This window comes from Sceloporus occidentalis, unplaced genomic scaffold (assembly GCF_023333645.1).
Source record: "Sceloporus occidentalis isolate IW3139 unplaced genomic scaffold, rSceOcc1.0.p SCAF_8, whole genome shotgun sequence".
In the NCBI taxonomy this organism is placed as follows: Eukaryota; Metazoa; Chordata; class Lepidosauria; order Squamata; family Phrynosomatidae; genus Sceloporus; species Sceloporus occidentalis.
In genome coordinates this window covers 10,861,777-10,885,434 of record NW_028316988.1, presented here as the reverse complement: position 1 = coordinate 10,885,434, position 23,658 = coordinate 10,861,777, and the positions used below count along the sequence as shown (strand labels likewise).

General features: G+C 45.6%; 1 protein-coding gene across 1 annotated transcript in view; it reads left to right on the top strand.

Moving 5' to 3' along the window:
- Positions 1-397: 397 nt before the first annotated feature.
- The window catches only part of LOC149307860 (calmodulin-binding transcription activator 1-like), a 344,276-nt gene continuing 321,015 nt past the window's right edge, over positions 398-23,658 (top strand). The window contains exons 1-2 of the mRNA XM_089534531.1: positions 398-507; positions 17,913-18,031. Of these exons, the coding sequence (XP_089390657.1) occupies positions 483-507; positions 17,913-18,031 (144 nt within the window). The 5' untranslated portion in view covers positions 398-482. The remainder of the gene's footprint in view (positions 508-17,912; positions 18,032-23,658) is intronic.

Sequence of the window (23,658 nt, the reverse complement as noted above, 5' to 3'; positions counted from 1 at the left end):
CGCCCGAGCGGCTCAGGCGAGCTTCTCCCTCCCTTACCTCCCGCCTCCTTTGCGCGTCCGGAGCCTCCCATAGGCCGCCTTCGCTGCCAGTCAGGCCCAACCTCCCTTCCGGCCAGCCTTCGGAGGGCGACGATTGGCTCTAGTAGCGCGTCAATCCGAGCGGGTGGACCAATGGGAGCCGCGGGGAGTCCGCGCGAGGGGAAAAAAGAGGCCGAGGCGGCGGCGGCGAGCAGGACGCGGGTTGGGTCGGCGGACGCTGAGGCGAAGGCATCTGTGTGGTGAACGGAGGAGAGCGGAAGAAGAAGGAGGAGGAGGAAGGGGGCTGTGGGAGCGGAACCGGAAGCCGAGGGGAGGGGGCCGGAAGGGGCGGGGCGAGCGGGAGGCGGCGGCTGCAGCAGCGGCGGCGGCGGCGGCGGCGGGATCGGGATCCCGTTCGAGAGGAGGAGGAAGCGGCGGAGGAGGATGAGGCGCGCGGAGGGGAAATGGCCGCCGAAAACAAGCCGGAAGGTGAGCGCCAGAAAGAAAGGGAACGAGAGTCATCGGGGGGCGAAGCGGAGGAGGGCGCATGCGCGGAGCCCCCTCCCCAGCCTCGGCATCGCCTGCCCTCCCCTCCCCTCCCCTCCCCCGAATCAGGCTCCGAGGGAAGAGAAGGGAAGGCTGGCGAGGAGGAGGAGGACGGGGGAGAGCGGGAGGCAGAGGAAGGCCTGAGACCCCCCTCCCTCGGAAGACCCCCCCCCCCAGGATTGGCAGAAAGGGGGATCTGCCATCCCTCTCCCCAAATGGCCCTCGATCGGAGGAAGAAGGGAAGGAAGGAAGGAAGGAAGGGGCAAAAGGCCAGCGCCATCAGCCCTTGGGCTCAAAGGCACAGAGAAGGGCCTTCGAAAAGAGAGAGATCACACACACAAGAGCCAGGGAATGCCTGGAGGAGGAGGAGGAGGAGGAGGAGGAGGAGGAGGAGGAGGAGGCACTGGCCTCTGCCTGTGTGTCAGAACTGGGTTGAAATGGAGAAGGAAGGAAGGAAGGAAGGAAGGCACACACACACATATCATCTGCACACACACAAGGGCCACAGTTCCATCTGGTAGGGAAGCAATGGGCCTCTCTCTGTGTGTAACGCTTGAGCTGAAATGCAAAGGGATAGGCCTCCCTTGAGAGAGAGGGAGAGAGGTGCAAGGGCCATAGGCACTCTCTCATGCGCAGCCAAGGGATCTGGAGGCATTGGCCCCTGGGTGTGTGTGTGTGTGTAAAACCTGAGCAGAGAAGGCCCTCCTTTCCTTAGAGCAGAGGGAGAGAGAGATGCACACCACACACACACACACACACAACTGTCACCGTTCACCTTGTGTGTGCCACATTTGGGCAGAAATGCACAGGAAAGGCCCTCCTCCTTCCCCTTGGAGGAAGAAGAAAGACACACAAACACAATGGTGCCACGGTGGAGGTACTGGCCCCTGTGTTTCTGTCTGAGAGAGACACACACAAATAGACACACAGAGGCGCCAGCATTCGTGTTGTGTGTCTGTGTGAGAAAGGGAGATGCCAGGTGAGCCTTGGCTGACCATCCGCTGCCCGGCTGTGATGACGTCTGACGGAGGGAGGGGCGCCTATGGAGGCCCATGTGCTCCTGAGGGGTCACTCTGGCAGCCATAAGACGCCATAAGAGCAAAGGCTCTTCCCCTTTGCTCTCTCTATGAGGAAAGGAAGAGGATGGCAAAGAGGCCTCATCCGCTTCCCTTGACCCACAGGCAGCAGGGCCCTCTCCACCTGTTCTCCTAGGCCATGGCAGTCGCTCTCTCTCGCACACGCAGCACTGGCCCCTTCTTTCTCCCTCCCTCCTTCCCTCCTGGACCAGGAAGAAGGGTCAGGCATAGCCCCCAAACCAGGGGAGGGCCAGCCAAGACTCAACAGGCATCACACACACATTTTCCCACAACAGTATGAATTGGTCCCTCCCTATGAAGAAAGCCAACTTTGGGCAGAGATAAATGTGCAAACACATGGTTGTGGAGGGGGGATGATGGGACATGCAACACCTGAGGAGACCCAAGGGCATGGAGGCACACTCCACTGTGTCCAGAGTTGAAGAGGTCACAGTGTGTGATGCTTTCCTATGTGTGAAGAGAAGGACAGGGATGTGGAGGAAGACCAGCACCTGAAGGAAAGAGCTAGGAAGCAGCGGAGGGCCTGGCAGAGGGAAGGTGCCCTTTTTCGAAGCCTGGCTGCTTTCCCCCACCAATCAGGCCTAGGAGGATAAGGGCGTATTTTTCCACTGGCGATGGGTAGCAAACGTGGGTAGAGCAGGATGCTTCATCGCTTACCCTGTGACTGCTCATCCCTCTGCTTGGAGGGGTGGGCCCTGCCTTTTGAGCATATGCACAGGCACATGCCTCCTCCTCCGCCGCCATTGCCACCGCCTTGGGAAGGGGGCAGAGATGATCTCCTGCTGGTGGAGGCGCAGGTGGGTGACTCCAGGGATGCTCTCGGCGGAGGAGGAGGTCTGGCATTGGAGGTGCCGGGTGGGAGGGCTCTGTGTATGGTATGTGTGCATAGGGACACCTTCCCTGGTTCAGAGTCAGTTTTGAGGCCCTTCCTCTTACACTTGGATAAAGGAGAGCGTTGCATGGAGGTACCTGTGGAAAGGAATAGACTCTATGGCATTTGTTCAGCCTGCATGCTTTGGCCCACTTCTGGCCTGGATGCAACCCATTTCTTTAGGAAGGATGCTTCCTCCCTTCTCTCTCTGTGTTGACTGTCTGTTTGGTGGGTCAGGAAGTTATAGTTAAACCTTTGCTTTCCTAATACTTCTCTTTAGAAATAAACAGATATAATGTATAGCAACAGCTGAAAGAGCACACATATTTAAAGGTGTTGGCTGGCCTTGCTTCCATCACATCCTCCCCTCTTGGCTCCAGCTTGTGTGTGTACTCCAGACACCCTTGCAAGGTGGCCTAGGGGCCGCGGAGCTGTAGGAGACTTCATCTGCCTCTGGTACCAGTTGGCAGAGTGTTTATTCTCTCCTTTGCTTCTCGCAATCTGGGGGCAACAGAGGAGGCAGAGCTTGGCAGTGTGTTTTTTGCACAGATCAGTGTCTGAGGGGGAGAAGGGGCAGGTAGTGGTAGGTAAGAATCCCTAGAAAAGGTAGTGTCTCCCATCCCCAAACGTTGGCTGCTAGATTTGCAGAGCCCTTGATGTTCATGCAGAAGGTCCAAGGTCCATCCACTGGAGACCTTAGTGAACCCTCTGCCAGTAAGAGGAGACCCCCTGAGCTCAAGGGGCCATTGGCCTCTCACTGTGTGGAAGGCAGATTCAGGTGGGTGGACTGCCTTCCTCCCCGTCAAGAGCCCCGGTGCTGGTGTTGGTGGTGCTGGTGTGGGATGCTCTCTGGTCCCTCCCCTGCCTTTGCACATGCTGCCAGTCTGAAGGAGCATGTACAGCTGGGAGGCTCTGTGCCTGGCGTCCTTGCTCCCGCATTCTCTGCGAGGCAGCTTCCTTCCGAAGGCGTCACTACTCTCTGTGCAAGTGGGAGGTGAGCCATCGTCCACTTACTCCATTCTAGTAGCGTGGATTTTTGAACCCTGGTCTGGTGATCTTCCCCACTCCCCTTTCCCTTAAATATTGGTTGTGTGTGCTTCTTATGGATTGCACTGGTCCGTTCTGCTGCTTGGAATAGGCATCCTTCTGTTGCATGTGCAGATCACCCTCATGCTGTGTATGTTGTGGGGTATGTCTTGGCTTCTTGCTTGACCTTATCTGTAGGCGATGATGATGGAGCATCTGGATTATTCTGGTGCTGGCAGAAATGTTAATTAATTCCCACAAAATATTTGGAACGTCCAGTTGTTTTGAATCTGGACTTCACCAGTTATTTTGAATCTGTGGGTGGAAAATGCAATATATTTTGATTCAAGGCCTTTTGTGTTGTTTTTGTTGTTGTAGATGGGATGCTGCTGTGTAAGCTCCGACGTTCAAGCTGGAGTCTTGTCCCAGAACCACACCAAATATAGGGGTAGGGAATGTGCAAAATATGGGTAGTGGTGGGGCATCCTAAGACCCACAGTTTGTGTGGTAAAAAATGCAGTTCAGCTTCTGTTTTGACTGTGTACTGATGCTATTTCACTGAAGGTATGGATTATGAAACAAAGTGGGCATGTAGCCCTTTTGCGCTTCAAATATTACTGCTTATTATTTCAGAGGAGGAATCCTCCTCTGAAATAATCATGCTGAGAGTGTCTGTTTGGGGTTAAAATAATGAGCCAGGCTAGCAAGCCCTACATTTCAGACTAGTATGTTTTGTATAAAGGTAATGTTGTTGTTTGATATGCCACAAGCGTTTGAAATACTGGTACTGTGTGGAATTTCACTGACAAGACTTTCATTATGTCTTGGAATGAAAGGGCGAGCGTGGTAGTAAACAAGACTTAAGTGTGGAAGAGGTGAAAATTCTGTAACTCGCTGGTGGAAGTTGCCTGGGGAGGAGAAGGCGGATCAGAAATTCAGAAGACGATTCTTTTATTGCGTATCCACAAGGGGGTAGTGATGTACTGTCAAAGATATTTGCAGCAGAAATATTGGCCGGTCCTTTTTAAAAGACTTCAGATGCCCGTGTTGAAGGAGTATAGTTGAGTCTTAAGTTAATGAGATCTTCAAAAGAATTTCATCACTGGACAATTTGAAATGCTAAACAATAGGTTCCTTTTTCGGAAGGGATGGGGGCCGGCAGTCAAGTGTAAATGGTTACATGTGTGCTTCCCAAGGTATCAAATACAACACTGCCTTTTTGTTGGTTACATTTGGGGACATTCAATGAGATTTGGTGGCAAAAAGCAGGGCCCAAACTTCAGTTCAGTGGCTGCAATAAAAGAGACACAGGATGTTTACTGTTAAAAGATTACAACTCATCTCCCTGTCCCGAACAACTCAAAAAGCCATTGGCGTTTTGTCCCCATTCTGATCTTGTTTTATATTTCTTTGCATAGCTTTGTCAGAAACATTGGCCAGGATAGGATGGTGGACTTCTGCTGGATCCCACCGCTTCTGTCCAAAGCACCAGTCCCCCCTTCCTCCTGGGTCTCCTTCACCCCAAGGCACTCAGGCTGATCCTCTGGAGCAGGGTTTCAGTACCACAGAATGGGGGGGAAGGCTCATTTCTGGCAATGTGGGGTGCCAAAGTACCTTGTGGAACTTGGCCAGAGTGTTTCTTGGAATCATAGAGTTGGCAGAGACCCCAAGGGCCATCCAATCTAACCCCATTCTGCCATTCAGGAGGACGCAATCCAAGCACTCCTGACAGATGGCCATCCAGCCTCTGTTTAAAAACCTCCAGAGAAGGAGACTGTACCAGACTCCATTGAGGGATTGTGTCCCACTGTTGAACAACTTTTACTGTCAGGACGTTCCTCCTAATGTTGAGCTGGAATCTCTTTTCCCTGTAGTTTGCATCCATTGCTCCATGTCCTGTTCTCTGGAGCAGCAGAAAACGAGCTTGCTCCCTCCTCAGTGTGACACCTCTTCAAATGTTCAAACATAGCCATCATGCCACCTCTTAACTGTCACTTCTCCAGGCTAAACATACCCAGCTCCCTATATCTCTCCTCATAGAGCTTTGTGGTTTCCAGACCTTCCACCATTTTGGTCACCCTCCTTTGGACATGTTCCAGCTTCTCAACATCCTTTTTGAATTGTGGTGCCCAAAACTGGACACAGGATTATTCCAGGTGATACACCAAACAGTACACTTTTAAAACAAGTCTCTTGCCTGCATTTACAGAATCACAGGTGCAAGTTCCTAAAATCATCATTTCGTCCTGCCCGTGTTCCTCGATCTGTTTAAAAAACAAGAAGTAAGGACTTGAATTTCATCATAGTAACAGGAGTGCGAGTTGGGATAATGCAGCAAGACGGGGAGTAGATGGAGCAGCACATGCTGGCCTTATATTTTAAGCTTTTACAGGGGTGTAACGTAAGGTGGATGGATTTCACGCAGAAGAGCGTTTACTACACACCCTGAATGACGTTTCAAACGTTCTTGTAAAATGTTCAGGAACGCTAGTTCTTCTGGGATGCATAGCAGCTGCTCACATGTTCAGGCGATTAACCTGCAAGGGCACTTGTTTCTGTGATCTAATAAGGCAGAAGACCCACCTTGGCTTGTGTCCTTTTCTCTAAGACCAGTGGGACTTCATGAGAAATTTGTACTTGTCATGGGACGGGAGGCGTCAGATGTTGTTGGTCATGTGAATCATCCTCACGTATTTCTTTCCTCAAAGGAGCATCCTGACCACCATGTTGGCACTAGCTGCAAAATGCATCTTGAAGGCTGGTAATAAAATTCTTACGTCACAGGGGGGAAATGGGATCATTATGAACTTACCTTCTTGAGAACCCCTTTCTTTGAGAGGGAGAAAATGTTTCATCCTTGACAGTATGTGTTATCTCTCTTTGTCTGAGTGAAACCAAGTTTATTATATAATTTCGAAATAGGTTACGCTGTCCTTTCAGAAGCTCAGGTTGTTCTGGACAGCCTGACAATCATTCTCCCCAGTACCAACCCGCCATTAGTAAATATGTATTGCAGCTTTCCTGGCCTGACCTTGTATGCTTATTCTCTCTCCCCCCCTTTTTTTTTTTTTGCTGGAGAAAAATGGCAAAATTTCCATCGCTTAATCACATGATGCTTAACCTCTGTCAAAAGTATAAAGGGAGCCATTCCTCTCCTTTAATGATTGTACAAAGACAAGCATTTCACTAGTGGTTTATAATTGGAGATGCGGTTCCGGTTAACTTATAAAACTTAATGTTTAATAATCTCGAGACTTAACTGTGTGTGAAATCAAGTGGGCTGACCATCTTGGGGAGTGAAATTCCATCTGTGTACTGTAAGCCCTTTGGCTGCCGGATAGAGAGATGCTCAGGGAAGGCTTTTCTTGGAGTGCTACAAGACACTAGTTCCATCTTGAGTCTGTGTCCTCCATCTTCTGGTTTGGCAGTTCAGGAACCCCATTGATGGGCATCATTCTTGGGCTTGTACCAGTTATTCAATCTCAAGGTGCTAGAGACAACAGTAGTGCCCTCCCATCTCTATTGTAGTGTGTAGCCTGATGGAAGAGTTAGGTGCCAGTCTTGATGGGGTAGTGAGGGAACCAATATCATAACCCAGCACGTCTTCCTTGGTGCTTTTGACATGGCCCCTTAATTCCATGGATTTGTTGACTGTACCTCAAATGTCAAGGTTTGCTGTGGCAGCATGAGGGAAGTGCCAAGAGGAGGTGGGTTTGGTGTGGGGTCACACGTACTGTACCATCATTGCTTTCTTCAAATCCAGTGGGTTTTCCTATTCCTTCTGGCATTGAAGTGGGAATGTGGGGTACTGGGATGCTTCTGGCGGTGTCTGTTGCAAAATCTAGATTTAAAGAGGCTAGGCTTTTTGTTGGGGAAAGCCCCATCCCTGCTCTGTTTGCTATATTCACCTCTGCAGCTTGATAAACAGGTGTCTGAAGGCCTGGTTCATGTTGGAGGGAATTTTTTTTTTGTGGTTGTCTGATTTGATTCTTTTGCTTGTAAAATGTAGTACACAGCTGCTGCTGCTGTTGAAGAACAGTTGAATTCTGGTTTTATTGACCGACTGTAGGCTAGGGGCAGCAAATCATCAACAGAAGGATCTTTGCTGTGGAGTTTGATGTTAGTCTATCACAGCCTACCTGCCTGCAGGATTTGCTGGAGATCTTCACTGGCCTTCAGGCTTTCAGATAATGGAGTGGGAAGGCAGTAACTCCTGTTTGGTTGCAAGGAATCATACTGGGACTCTGCTCTCTTTTAAAAGAGGACATATTTGGCCTCCTTGGAAATTTGAATGAGCATTGAACTTGCCACAGGTAACGTCATGTACAAGTAGCAAGAAAAAGTAAAATTTCACTCATTTCATTCTCATTTTCATGCAAGGAATAATCAAGAGTGGAGTAAAAGTAGGATGGCCAGCGCCGCAATGCCTGGCCCATGTAAGGCAGGGAAGAAGGCCCCAGGGTCTGTCCTTGCCAGACTTTGGCATTCAGAGGCCTTCATGAAGAGAAGCAGATGCGGTGAAAAAGTTGGAGGGCCCTCCCTGTTTAGAAGAACAGTGGCTGCATTTAGTGAAAGAAGAGTTAAATCAATATAGGAAAGGAGCTTTTAAAAGTATTAACTTCCAAGTAGTATGGCCTGCCTCCATGGCATAACACTTCTGCTGGAGGGATTGTCATTCATTTATGAAACCCTAAACTAGGTGGGCCATAGTTGTGGGTCACCTGGAAAGGCCCTCTTGGTGGTCTCATGCCAGGTGTCTTGAAGAAGCATGGTTGTCATTTTGATTCAGAAAGGTTCAAGGAAACTCTTCTTCAAACAATGTGTGAATTCACTTATAAAACCCCATATGAGAAGATCACCACCTACTGCAATGGCAGCAACAGGGAGTTGGACAAGACCGGGAATAGAGGTATTGTTAGTGGCCACTCCAGTGAAATCTTGTATCTTGATGCCCTAAAGGTGTGTTGGCATCCTTTTGTCAATCTCTAAATGATGTGTGGTGTATTGGTTGTGTGGTGATTTGTACTGTTGAGCAAGAGCAACAATGCCTCTGTTTCCCTTCCACTCCCATCTTCCCAATTTGTTCTGCTGAAATGAGAAAAGCTCAAGGGTAACTAGAAATGGCTCTCGGAATGGAAGGAACTTATTACAGCTATTCAGCAACTGCTTGGAGGCACAATCATATTTAATCCCAAGTGTGTGTCTTTTGCAGCTAGCCCAAGTTGGTAGAGGTTTTTAGGATCTCTAGTAAAAGGCAGTCCATGCAGTGTGCCCTGTTCCCTGCGTCTTCCCTTCTCCTGGATTTATTTGGATCATCCGTTTTTCCATTTTTCTTTTATATTTTATTTGTTGGAATTGCGAAATCTCAGCTTCCATCAAGAAGGCAGTTGTGGCAGTATACAGTGAGTCTGGCATATTGGTGGGCTAGCCATTCGTGGATTGGATCTCCTGGGGATCACTGTATTAGTGAGTGGTGCCAATTAGCCACATTGTGACCCATTGATTAATATGGGCTTGATCTCCCAATCCATGGGGAACCAAACCCCACTGGATGGGAAGGGCCTGCTGTGCCATGAAGGATATCAGCACATCATTTAAAGCAAAGGGTAAGGAAATGGAACAGAACCATATACTAAAAAGTGTCACCAGTGAATGAGGTTAAAGTGTGCCTTAACATTAAAAGCCTTTTGTGTCTTTTAAGTCTGTCCAGGGCTCTCCAGGGATGGCATGGAAGGAGATAGTCCCTCAGGTATTATTTATTAAACTAAGCGGACGTACTCCATATATTTAAACTGAAATGTTTGATTCGGAAAAGAATTCAAACTACATCTCATGTGGTTTGAATGTTTAAATAAATTCATAGATTTACCTGGCAGTTATTTTTATTGGAGTCCTAGTAAGTCAGTTAAGAGAAAAGTGTTTTATTTCTCTTACACTGTTAAAAATTTATAACATAGCATTGAAAACTGTTAGCTGAAGAACACCCCAAGAGCCGTATTTTAAAAATACAGATATTTTGTCGCTGCAGTCATCTGGAAAATTAATTACAAGTTTGACGTTGATCAGTCTGACTAAGATTGGTCTCATTTATTATGTTATTAGTTAATTTTCTGAAACATTGTGGTTTGAGAAGAAGAAACTTCTCTTCAGAAGAAGATCGAAAATGTCTACTCCATTGTTGAATGGAGCCTTCCAGGAATTATAAGGCAAGGTCCTGCTTGAACAAAAAGGACCCCGGTCCTCCCCAAATGTGCCTCTGATGATGGCGGGATGGAGAGAAAACTTTTTCAAAGGATCTTAAAACTTGAACAGGTTTGTATAAAGAGGTATGGTCTTTCAGATAGCCTGGACCCAAGCTGTACAGGACACTAAAGGCCAGAACCAGAAACAGACCCAGTACCTTCACTGCAAGTTGGTGCACTTAGTTTAGAAGAGCAGCACACCATTTCTGGAAGCCTTTTTCTCACCTCTGAGTAGCCTTCTTTTTGCCAGTCCTCCTTAGCGCCACAATTGCATTCTTTTTAATAATAATAATAATAATAATAATAATAATAAAATTTTATTTCATTTTCCCGCCTCTCCCAATGGATCAAAGCGGGATTACAAGCATAAAACCACAATAACATATCATCATTTAAAAATACAATTCATGACACTAAAAGCATCATCTAACATGTGGTATTACAGCCCAAAGTAGGATTTTCTTTAGGTTCTTCATAGAAGGTTGGGTGGGTAAGCCCACCGGAAGAGATCCGTCTTTAGTGCCTTCTTAAAGGCATCTAAGGTGGTGATAAGACGGATCTCTTCCGGCAAGTTGTTCCATAACTTAGGGGCTATGGCTGTATTCACTCTGTGGGACGTTGTTGTTAATCTGATCTTTGAGTCTTCTAATAAGTTCTTCCCAGATCATGTCAGGAGAGGCATTACCTCAAGTAACTCGGGCCCGAGCGACGTAGGGCTTTAAAGGTAGTAACCAACACTTTGTATTGCGCCCAGAAGCTGATTTTCTTTTTTCTTTTAAAACAATAGGGTATCCATTTCAACATAAGGGAACTTTTGCCCCCCCCCCCCCCCCAGTTATTACCATGCATCTAGATATTACTCTGCAAATGTGTGTTCTTTGTTTTAGGTTCTTTTTGTTTCTCTGCCTTTTATTTACTTCCTTCTTCCATAATTATTGTTAAAGCGAAGTGCTCCATCTGCAAAGGTATGTGTGTGTGTGGATAACGTTTCAGGGCTTGGAAAAAACCCGAGTGCCCAGGAGCAAACCTAAACAGTACAAACACAGTCACTCCAGGGCTCTGTATTTGAAAAAGGACCAGCTATCTGCTTCCACCTCACTGGAAATGGCACTGGTATGTATGGCTGCTTTGTTCATTTTCAAGCACACATTGAGCTTTCTACCTGTCACTCAGCCGGCTATTTTTAGTCCTACTACCACTTTCAGTCCCCCCCCTCCATCTTTTAGACACCGAGCCTTTTTGTTGGAATATTCTTAGATATGTTTGATCTTGCTCAGTGATTTGAGCTGGGCTTGTGACTTAAGCAGTCTGCCTCGTGCGTTTGGCGCCTTTTTAAAATCTCTCATCCGTAAAGTGAATGGGGACTGGAGGGGGCTGCTTGAGGTGTACTCCAGCGTCTGGCACAGAGTGGCTTGGAAGTCAGCCCCTTCCCAATCTACATACCGGCCTCCTTTAACTGCTCTCAGCCTGGGAATAAAGGTGTTGGGAACAGAGGAAAGAGGCAGGCTCTGAACCGGCAGCCGCAGAGAGTTGCGCGGGAGTAATTGCGTCGGGGAGTTCTGCCATCACATTATTATATAGCGAGGACTTGATAGAATTAATCAGCTTGTTTATGATCCAGAAGAACTGCACACTAGGTAAATGAGGGACAAGATGTTCAGCCCAATATGTTATTTTTTCAAATCTTCAGGAGAAATGTCTTGAATCGGATAATCAGGCTGCAGTCTGTCTCCAATGACATCTTTATTTCCTCTCTCTCAAAAATACTTCTCTCGACTCCCAACATCGCCTAGAGGGATAATCTAGCAATTCTGCCTAAGAGCAATAACTTCATTAAGTACATTTCTTTGTCCTCATTCATAGCCTGCCCACGAGCGACACTGGCTGTTTTGGAGAGACATTTCCTATTACTGTAGCTGTGGCTTCCTTCCCATCGCGTTTTTTGGTTTTAAATACATATGGTTTGCCTGTTAGTGACCCTGTTCACGTATGTGGGGCAATGGGGCAGCCAAAAGGGTTGGGCTGTGACGCAGTGCTTACTCTCAGTGCTGGCAAAATAGCTTTAAAAAGAGATGCCAAGCAGTGTGCTAAGACCCAATTAATAGCTGGAGTGGCTTACTTTGGACTGGTAGCTTGGAACGTCCAAGTGTTATGTAGCAGGGAAGCCCACTTCTTGCAAATGCGCACTTGACCTGCAGGCAGTAGATGTGATGGCTTCTACAGACAAAACATTTTGGGGCACAAAATCAACTGGGATATCTTTGTATTGGAAGAAAGTTGAGTCCAGGATTTTCCAATTGGACACGTGTCAATCACCCACAATAAAAATTAGGCAGGAGCAGAAATATATGTTTAACAGATATCCAGAAATAATCCAGCATTCTTGTCTGCTGTCAAGTTGACTTTGACTTGTGGAGATACCTCCAAGAGCCCTGGTCTCCATGGTTCAGATCTTGCAGACTCAAGAGTAAAGCTGCACGCAGTACATGTGGAATAGGTCCGTATGTGGTGCGGCTTCCCTCTTTCCTGTCTGCCTTCTACTTTACTTAGCATTGTTTTTTCCAACGAATCCTTTATTCTCATGATATAGAGTATGTCAGAGTATGACAGTCTCAGTTTAGTCACATTTGCTCCTAGTGTGAGTTCAGGCTTGGCTTGCAATATCCCCAAGAGATTACATGAGCTGTGCCAATGCATGTTAAGACACGCATTGCTAAAGGCTTTTCCTTGGGAGGCTCAGCCAGATGTTTCAGATCCAAAGCCCCTTAAAGTATGCAGTGAAGCCTTTCTTGCTGTGCCTTTTGCTGGTCATTGACCAAATAAAACATACTCATATTCCTTGCTGTGCCCTCAGAGTTGTGTGTTTTATCTGCAGGCTTCACTTTTCCCATCTGGATAGCAAAGGTGTATCCCTGCCCGGGGGTCTACCACTCAACTGTATGTCAAGATACACATTTCAGAAACAAGGATGAATGCTCTGTATCAGAACAGAGATAGTTAAAAGGCCTCTGGTTCCAGATCCCACTTTTTGGGCTTGTCTAAAGATTTAAGTACCAGTAAAGGAAAAGAAGGTGTGCAGACGTGGGGAGAGGGGTGTGATTTGCTGTTGTGTGCTCTAAAGTTTTATGGTCCGTGTTGCCTCCTTTGGGGAGGATGTAGTGCAAGGAATGTGAATGAGGCTATAAAATTACCAAGATTGTATTGTGTGTAATTAATTCAGGACTCTTTTGTGGACTTTTATAGGCTGCCCTTTTTTGGATTTTTACCCCCAAAGTGCAGATGTGAATTCTTCGCGGGTGTTGGGGTGCTCTCCAGTCCAAGTTGGGTCCTGGCGCTGAGGAACGGTTTGGAGCTGACTCAGACTTAATTTCAGCCTGTCTGTGTTGCACATAATGGTAAACCAGAATAGCTGGCTTGTCTTCCTTTCCTGGGAGTGAGCAAGGGGCTAAAATAGCCAACTCTTTTCCCTGTTTGCACAAGTGGGTACAGGAAACCAGGAATTGAATATGAGCCCGGGGCTCCTGGTTTGTTGTCCTCAATTATCAAGGTTTATAGGCTAGGAATAAGCCAGGGTTGTTTACTCACTTTTGAATTACATCTTCTTTGAGAGCAACAAAGCAGCAGATGAGATTCAGAAGTTACATTAAGTCTCCTGCTTCTGGGTTTTTCCCCTTGCTTGGGTAAAGGTAGGAACTGGGAAGCATTCAAACCAATGTGCTTTAGAGAGTAAACTATATTTATTAAACAATTCTGGCTATTCATTATGGTCAAACATTAGCGTTCCAGTGAAGGTGTGACTACGATATGGTAAAAAAAGGAAACCATCCTGTTCAGAGAAGCCTTCCCAGGCATTGCATAATTGTCGCTTACCATCTGATGTTCTTTTAGTGCCTGTTTATCAAACCATTTCCTGTATTGCTATGTGCTGTATTTGTATTATCCTACTTGAGAGTATATATTTTCCCTGGATGAAGATTAACCTTCCATTTTGAAGCCAAGCCCTCCCTCCAGTCCATCTGCCTTGGTCCAGGCCTCAGAGGTAGAGAGGAACTGCTGGACCTCTTACCCTTTCCCTCCACCACTCCCTTCTCCTTCTGTGTCATGTCTTTTTAGATTGTAAGCCCGAGGGCAGGGAACCGTCTAACTAAAAAGATTGTATGTACAGCGCTGTGTAAATTTACAACGCTTCATAAATAAAGGTTAATAATAATAATAATAATAATAAGGAGGTTACAAAGACAGCTATTGCTGTTGCCTTCTCCTAGTGCCCTCCATCCTAAGGACTAATAGGTTTAGAAGGTATATGAGATGTCTGTCAGAAATGTCTGCACCAAAGCAAACAAAATTGAATCTAGTCCTGCTCTTTCCTTTTCTTCTTCTGTTCTCCATAACTTCCTTTCCTCCTCCACCATCCTCATACCCTTTGAGTCATGACCCTTGTGGTGTTTGTACAGTTTCTAAAAGGGTTTAAACATTCAGTTGGATTTATTGGCTGTTGTTGGTCCCAGCTTTTGCTTTTGAGCACAAAGACCTTCTGGACAATATGTCGTAACTCCTATTTCCCCAGTGTACCCCCCAGGAAGGGTACATTGCATAAGTCTCTCTTTCCCACCACTTCCACATTTATGGCTCTGTGCGCTCTTTCTCTCTGCACAGGCATCTTCTTCCCAACTGCTGATAGAAAGTCCATGGTAGATGGGGAAGAGTATTTGAGGCCATTGAGTTCAGTGGGGTTTATTTCCATTGAGTTCAATGGGGTTTATGCCCTGATAAGTCCCTGTAGGATTACAGTTTTATACTGGGTTTTTAATATAACTCTCCCAAGATTAATCTGAGCTGTTGCCTTTTTCTTTTTGCTGTCCCTTGGAATCTCTCTTTGGAAGCACTCTTGTACCCTCAGATCTTCAAGTGAGCAACTCACCCTTTTCTCTGTAATAATGATTGCTACTACGACTTATTTTTGTATTGCACCAAAAACATGCTTTTGTTCGGCCATTAAGTTAAAGTGTCTTCTTGTCTTGTGGTTCATTCTGTACATCTTGACCTGCAGCCTTGGTGCTTTGCTTTCTTTAAGCAGGTTCTCTGGCTTCTCAGCAGTCAAGTCCAAAGGTTCGTCCCTATTTGCATGAATAACTGGAGGCCTTGTCCCCCAATTCTGCATGAGCTCCTTCCAGTGTCTCTCTTAAGGATAGCTTTCCTCTGGGATATTTTGTGAATTTTTAACTGTGGATTCTTATTTTGCTGTAAGCCACTTTGACTCCCAAACTGGGAGAAAGGTGGGATAGAAATAAATATAACAACTACAACGACAGGCATGAGTGATTCAAGAGTTCCCATATGCTTTCTCTCCCCTGCGCCATGTGTAGAAATTATGGTAGTGTTTCAGAGGGAAACATCTTTGCTCAGAATTGTTCGGTCATGCAGTTGACATCTTGATACAGATTTTGAGGCAGGAAAATGGCCTTTCACTGAAAGCCTGTAAAAATTCAGCTGTTTGCTCATAACGCTAATAATAGTATATTGACAACCTTCTTATTTACAATGTTAAATTTCAATTCACTGTTGCTGCATGGTTAAAGGTCATCTTTAGCCTCCTTGAGTCCCAATCTTGGAGAAGGAGAGTGGAATATGAATGAATAAATAAATAAAGTGAGGGAGTACTGTGTCTTCCCCATCCCCAAATTGAAACCGCTGTCCTGGCCCTGCCTTCCCTCCTGCACTAAACCTGATGCTCTTGGAACTGGAAATGGCTGATCTTAGCTCCTTGTGAGAGAAGACATTTTCCAAATGTCTTACTTCAGGCCATATGGAATAGTTTCATTCCCTATTAAGAGTGGAAATAGAGAAACATTTGGAAATTTCAGCTGATGGCAATCTGCTTCGTAGCAGGATAGGATGCTAATTTTTATCTCTCCCCCCCACTTCCTTATCTGCAAAATAAATGTATCCCATGTGAATTACCACTTATTACAGAATGCATTATCCTGCCCTATCTTGGGCTCCGAGGTGATAAACTCCGACTTGCCTTATCAGTTGTGCTCAACCCACATCATCTGGTATGTTGATAATATTGATAGAGGAATTCATTGTCAGGTTGCTTGTACTGCAGTTGTGGTTCCTCTTTCCCTTTTCCTGACTGAAGGGCAGACTTGTCCTTAATCCTCTCATAATTTATTTAGAAAGTGCCCTGAACACTAGGTGCTGCGCAACGCAATTACTTTTAAAAGATAAGCCCTGCAGCCATACAGGCTTCCTGCATTTCCGGGTCCCCTTGGGTTTCAGTCCCCACCTGGCCATGCTCCAGGACACTTTGGGCACCCATATTGGTGCTGTTACCACATTACTGTCTTCAGGAGGGGCTAGCAATGGCCGGAGCTGGGCTCCATGATGGGAGGATGTTGTCCATCTTCCGCAGCAGGAGTGTGCCTTGCCCAAGGCTGCTGAGTGGAGATTTGGACCTTGGCCTACCACTGTCCCAGTACTCAGACCCATTTGCACACTCTCACACACAACCAGGCATGCCAGATTTCAATGTAACTGTGGGACGGTGATAAATAGGTGTAATTAAAATCCAAAGTACACACAATCGAAATCAGAAATCAAGTTATGAAACTCCCTAATTAGATGTGAGTCAAACCAAAAATAACATTCTTATTCCATCTGAGACTGCAAGTGAAACCAAAATGATGGCTGTAATTAAATGAAATCACATTGCGTGCTTTATTGCTTTTTTGTAATCAGATATTTTTAGTCCAACTACTTTTGTCTGTTGGAGAGTCTTTTGAGACTTAAACATCATGTAAAACTAACATGACATCTTTTCCCCCCCTCTTCAGATGGTCTAGTAAATAACAAGTAAAACGTGCTTAATCAGTTCCCTGTTGATTTAGGATGCTGAGAAAATTTCAGATTGGAATTGAGAAAACCCACATGACTTAGCCTCCGGCGTGTGAGCTCTGTTGACTTGCAGGAGCCTGTGGTGCTTTTGACCAGATGCAGACGCTTGAGTCCCCGGAGACCATGGCTCTTGGTCCAGAATTGGTCACATTAGCATAGCAAAGAGTAGCTCAAATAATACTAGAATCCAAGCACCTGTTCAATGCAGAATGCAGAATCTCCGACTGGAGCAGTGAGTTCCAAACTCTAGCCTTCCAGGGGTTTTGGACTACAGCCCCCAGAATCCCAGACCATTAGCCAAGATGGTTGAGGCTTTTGGAAGCTGAAGTCTAAAACACCTGGAGGACCAGAGTCAGGATTGCTGAGCTAGAGTCATCTTAGCAGGGAGCTGTCCAGCTTCTTTTGAAGACATCCAGAGAAGGAGATCCCTCCATTGCTGAACCACGCGAGAGGTTCCCTTCTGATGGTCAGGCGAAAACTCCTTTCCTGTAACTTCAAGCCATTAGACCTGATTCTACCCCTCTGCAGACAAACCTGCACCATGGTGTCTCTCTTTTTGCTGTAACGCTTGGATTTTATGGAAATGGTGGATGGGGAAAAGTATTGGAGGTTGCATGCATTGCTCCATGGTCTACCTTGCCAATTCTGAGCCAGAGCTCAATATGCTTCACTATGACATGAGGCTTTGTCACCAGCATATGTTTTTTAAAATTCCTCAAGAGCCCACAATTTAGTTGTTTTTTATACAGACAGCCTGTAGTACTAAGTTGTGTTTCTGTAGAAAGGAAGCTAAAATGGAAGCTAAGAGCAAATGGAGAGCATCTCCTTAGTTGGGTTTCTCCTGGGGCCAAATTCTCCAAAGCTGGGTTTTCTGTTCCAAGGGTTTATGGGTCTGCCAGGTCTTATCCGCCTGGGGTGGTTGTTTTGCAGAGATGGAAGGAGTTTGGCCTCTCCTGCTTGTGGACAGCCTCAATGCTAAGTAAGCCCCTGAGTTTAGAGAACTGTCACAAGACTGAGACAAGTGTTCGGCTTCTCCAATGGCCAACAGCCATGGCTTTTTTTTAAGTCATAAAGGAAATATTAAAGTTACAGAGTGGAATTTTCACCATATGTCCCCAACATTGGGGTTATGTTGCATTAAAGGGCTATCTTAAATAGTTGCAAACCTTGTTTCTGATGCAAATGAGTCATATTTACTTTCCCCCCCACTTTCAGATGATCATGGGAACAGCAATGGAAGTCATGTAAAAATCTTTTTACCGAAGAAGCTGCTTGAATGTCTACCAAAATGTTCCAGTTTACCAAAAGAGAGGCACCGTTGGAACACAAATGAGGTAGCTAGATCTAATTTATGTGACTTCACACTGGTTTGTTTGAATCCGAAAACACTGGAATTAGAATTGTGTTTCGAACTATTCTGCCACCGTTAAGATAAATCTCATATTCTGCAAAATGTGTAACTCGAATCATAGGGTTTTATTTTAGCATGGGGTTTGACTTGTTTGTGGGTATTTTTTCCCATTCCCTCTATACCATGTGGCAGGTGTTGGCATTTGTTTGCATATCTTGCATTTCTCTTCTCTCCGTGGCATAGTTGAAATCCGTATGTATTTGACACTCTTACATTTGTCAGGAACAAATGGAGGTGTTGTTGCTTTAGTGCACCACTGTCTCAAATGTAGATTTGATCAAAGATAGGAGGACAATGGTAAACTTCTCCAGAGTAGCACTCTAGCCTGGCTTTTAAAGAAATGGACAGACTCCTCTATGAGGACATGTTCTCACACTGTTTGTTAAACCAAACCTTTTCGGTTGTCATCAGACATGATTTATGTGTGACAAAGTCTGTTAAGTATGGGTAAAAACCCACGCACTTTGAATTTCCAGGGGCTGTTTAGGTCCATGACTTTGAGTGAAATAATTTTGGAAACTACTCAGTTTAAGCAGCCCCAGTAAACAAGGCCACTAAGCAAGCTTAGGTTTTATGAGAATCAGTGTCTTTTAGAAGTGGTGAATGTGCATGGCTAATAATCTCTGTATGTGTGGATTTAGTGGTCTATTTATCCCTTGTAAGAGTTGTGTTACCAGTTGCTGAAGTAGCCAGAGTTAAAAAGGTTTGCATGTAATTGGTTTCAGCGGGAAATTTAAGTGCTTAATGCATTGGATTCAGTAACATGGCAGCATTGTAGCCATGGTGTTGAGCAGCAAAATAGTAGGTACTTACAGATATGGAATAAAGTTTCAGGCTATATTAAACCTGGATCCACCTGCCCTTTGGTGGCAGTTTGAGCCTTACTTTGTTCCTGTTCTTTGACATTTTACAATTGGTGACTCTTGTCTATTGGTTGCATCATCTTTTCCCTTCTTCTCTGAAACAAGTTCTGCTAGACCATCGCTCTGTATTATCTTTGGCTATTTGTCTTACACAGTTGATTTGTATCTCTGTAATGTAGTAAATTTACATTGCTGCAGTACTATTTGCTAACCATTGTAAATACAATTAGAAAGTTCTGTTGCAAGTTTTTTTGCAGATGGTTAGAGAAGGAAAGTCAGCATTTCGTAAAGGAAGCCTCAAATCTGTCAGCCAATATCTTTTTTTTTAATTGTCAGAAGTATGCTCTCGCTTAGATTTTGACCCTCATTGGTCTTTTCTTTTCACTGGGAAGTGATGAAAATAAAAATGAGTCCTTCATAGGGATTTGCTCCACTAGCCATCCTAGATTAGCTACTTACTTCTGGAAACAGGCACTCCTTGGGCATTTGGCCCTTCTACGCATCTGGAGAAGAGAATTCCTAGTTGAGTGAGAAGCTATGCGATATAGTAAGTTAGATGCAGGATCTGATCTTAACGTTCTCTGCGCAGGGAATGAGTGAGTTGTACAAAGGAAGTACTCTCAGAAATAGGAGGCAGAAATTCTGTTCGCCAATTTGTAGGGCTCCTTTTTCTAGTTCCTCCAGGTTGAACAAATAAAGAATCCTTAACAATGGCTTTCCATTTTTGTGATCATGGTTAAATCATTCAACATTACCCGGTGGGAGCAGGCTTACAAATGAGAGGAAGGCATCAGGTGAGGTTGGTAGCTTTTGCTGCTTAGATTCATATCTTCCAGGGTCTTTTCTGGATGGTTGATGATCATTCACTTTGGAGGAAACTCTTCCAACATGACTGCAGCTTATCTGCCGGAGTTGGGGATGGGAGAGAGTCGATGTGGAAATCTTCTTTTCCAGGAAAGAAGCAAAAGTCATGTCAGCAGTTGTGCTGGAGAGATTGTACCTTCCGTGGGCAAGCAGTAGAACAAATTGCAACCACAACTTATACTGTAACTTGCTTTGTTACCAAAATGACATTAATCGCAAGTGTGTGTCTATGTGTTAGCTCGTGTGCGTGTGTGTGTGTGTGTGTGTGTTCGGCTTTGAGTTATGTAGCATAAACAGTTGTATGATCAGGCAAGAAGCAAATGGTTGGCTTTGCAGATGGTGTTCTTGAAGTTGAGGATGCGTCTTTATTGAGAGATTAAAGCAAATAGCTTGGAAGTTCTGAGCTGTAATTTCATCTTTATTGCTGTCTCTCAGAAGAAAGAGCAGTTGGCTGACCATAAGCACATTTCCTCATCTCTGAAATGGGCAGAACAGCTGTAGCCTAGGATTCTTGGGAGAGAGATAGAAACTTACAAAAAGACAACAACAAAAGACCCTCTGTTGTGTAAAATAACTCTTCTCATGCGGAGAAAGGGGACATTTCAGATTGTACAGAGATGTGCTGTGAGATAGTTGCTATTTATTGCAACTCTATGCTGAACATTTGATGGACTTCTTGTACACACATGCATATTGGTAGATCTAAATGCTATCTTGTTAAAAACCACTTTTGTAACTCCTTTTTTCTTTTTTGGTCCTCAAATGAATGCTCTGGATAAGGGGTCTTCCCTTTCCAAACTGGAAATTGGAAATTATTGTAGGTTTATTTTAGCTGTCTCATTGTCACTGTATGCCGTCGAGATGTACTAATCTGCAAGCGTTTGATATTTTGGATGGTAAAAGTTGCTTTGTATGACCATCCAGGGCCTACATCTGCTGCCCGTTAACTCTCACATCAGTATATGATGCATATCAATGTATATGCCTCTTAAATAATTCCTCTTACATTTAGGCGAATATGCAGCAGTTGTGCTGGCTCTCTAGCAAACTAACCCTTCTGTACTTTTTTGCTTTTGGGAGAACGGTTGCTACACAACTCTCCAGGCCTGAAATTGTGAATGCCTTAAAAACATGCAGACGCCAGTGTCGCATCCACAGGGCCCCTTCTCACTTGCTAATAGTATTGTCTGCTGTTGATACAATACACAGCAGTCCTCTGTTAACATGACGTCCATCAAAACTGGGCTTGAGCTTGAACCTGATTTAAATTTTAATGCTGCTTTTTCTCACCCAAAAGTGCTCAGAGTAATATAAACATACATTCAGTCCCCATTTGTATTGCAAAGCTAGGAGAGAGGGGACCATTAGCCATCTGGCCAGCCATCTTGACTGGGGAAAGGACAACTTGTGTCCCTCCAAAGGTTGTTGGCCTGCATCTCCCATCAATTCACCTGGGATAGCCAGCCATGACAGTGGACAACGGCTGCTCCAGGGCTGCTTCCTTCAAGAAGAAACACGTATCATCCATACCTGATGTTGACTGTGAGCGTCATCTCCACTTATTCCATCTTGCAGCCATGATGTGGAGAAGGGGGCAAGGAGCCTTTCATTTAGCTGGCCAGCCACTTGGCTAAAGCTGGATCTAGACACAAGCTTGAAGGTCAATGTTAGGCCAGATGGGCTTCTTCACTTCAGCTTTTTAACAACTGCCAGGGAGCAAGCGCCCAAGAAGTGTCCTATTGCCCAGAGGAGACAGCGTCGTGGCATGGCTGGTTTCAGAGAGGTTTAGCACCGCTGTCAGGGAAGTGAGTGGGTGCATAGACTGCATGGATGCCCTTCCGCAGGTTTGCTGCCTCTGAGCATTGTATAACGCAGTGCCTCTGTGATAGAAACACAGAACAATCAGGACTTGACTGCCAGAGGCTGTCAGTTTAATTTAGTGCAGGCATTAATTGTTCTTATTTGCAAAGAATTCCAAATACCTACTGTATGCTAGCAGAAATTGTTTTTACAATGGAGTTCAATGAGAGCAGGCTCCTTCCTGGTGAGGTTTCTGAAATCCCTCTGCGCGGGGACAGCTTTGCCTCTTGGCTTGCACAGTGTCTTTCTGTCTTGACAGAGTTCATTAAATTGACAGAAACTGAGGCTACCTGCTGTTAATCACAGGCACAGCTGTCTATTGTGGAGTTCAGAGCTGGAGTAAGGGAAGGTACTGGAGCGATTTCTCTCCGCCAAGAAACTTCAAAGCCGCAGACTTGCTATGTGTTTAAGAATCAGTGGTATAAGCAACTACGTTTGCGCGTCTTTAGTTCAGCGGTACAAAAGACACCCTCCTGTGGACTCCCATAGTTCGTGTGCCGAACACCAAGCCAATTTGTACTGCACACAATAGCAATGTCTTGCGTTTAAAAAATGCACAGCCTCAATATCTTGATAAATTCAGCTGCCCAATCCACGTTTTATTGGGATTATTATGATGATTATTTTCCCACAAGCGGTCCTGTGAGTCTTTTGCAGCTTACGGTTATTTTTGCTGCCTTGAATCCCATTTTGGGAGAAAGGTGGGATACAAATCCAATACATAAATGAATAGAATAGTAGTGGCCAGATCTTTGCACCTTAGCTTTGGCATCCACATTTTGATAGCTGAGTAGTTTGTTGGTCAAGGGAAGAAGGCTAATGGGGGGCAGGCAGGGACACCGACAGGCCTGTGAATTTGTGGGGCAGCCCACAGGGAGGAGGGCTGGAGCCCTCCCATTTCACTTTTGCCTGGGACTATCAGCCACCGCTCAGTGATGGAGCTCATACTTTCCATACTCTGTCCTTGGCAGAACAGCGAATTAAAAGGAGAGCCTGATTAGAGACATTCAGATATCAGGGCTGGAGACTTTGGAGCTTTGTTGTCAGCCCAGGGGACAGGACTGGCCTCAGGTCGAGAGAACCGCATGGTCTTGACAGTTTGCTAGGACAGCTTCAGGTCCTCAAAACTGACACCAGTAGACACAGTTGTCAACTTCGCATTTATATATCTTTCTGAGTGAGAGAGGCTCACTCACTAGTTGGTTGCAATAATAGCTGGTTCAAATTTAGATGGCTCTATTAGACAGCCAAGGTGTATTTGTTAAAGTTCTTTTGCGCAATCAGTGTGTGTTGTGCTCAGTAAAGGATGAAATGGTTTGGGGCAGCAAGGGAGACAAAGACTAGGTGCAGAAGAAGCAGGAAATCCATGAACATTGGTGTGTTTCCCCCCCAGGATATCACAGGCGGAAGGACAGGTTGGGCAAGGCCATGGAGGAAAGGAGCCCTGTGCAGAGGAGACTAGGGTTGGACAGAGATTTAAGGATGGTCTCCACACAGTCAGAGGGATGAGAGATCACTAAGTCTGGGAGAGGAATGCTGGACAAAATGTACAAAGGCAGAATGAGGCACTGGAGAGCCAGAAGGAAGACTGCAGGAGATGAGTCAAGGGGTAGCCAGGGCATGGAGCAGTGGTTTTGCAAACAGTGTGGAAACACACATTAAACTAGGGCAGGAAGGAAGAGGAAGAGTGATGCAGAGCTTTGCGCCTGCAGGGCTTGGGAGGAAAGATGAGAAGATCACTTGAGGAAGGCTGAGCTTGAGAAGATGTCACAGGATCCAAATGGAGATACCAGCCAGGCATGGAGAGGCGGGTTAGACATTTTGGGGCTAGAGGAATCGATCGTCGGGGTATTGGTGATCCTGAAAACCATGAGATGTGGTGAAGCTACAGAGGATCACACTGATTGTAGAGAGAAGATGGTAGCACTTTCCTCTTTCTTGAAATATTTCTGAGTGCTAGGGG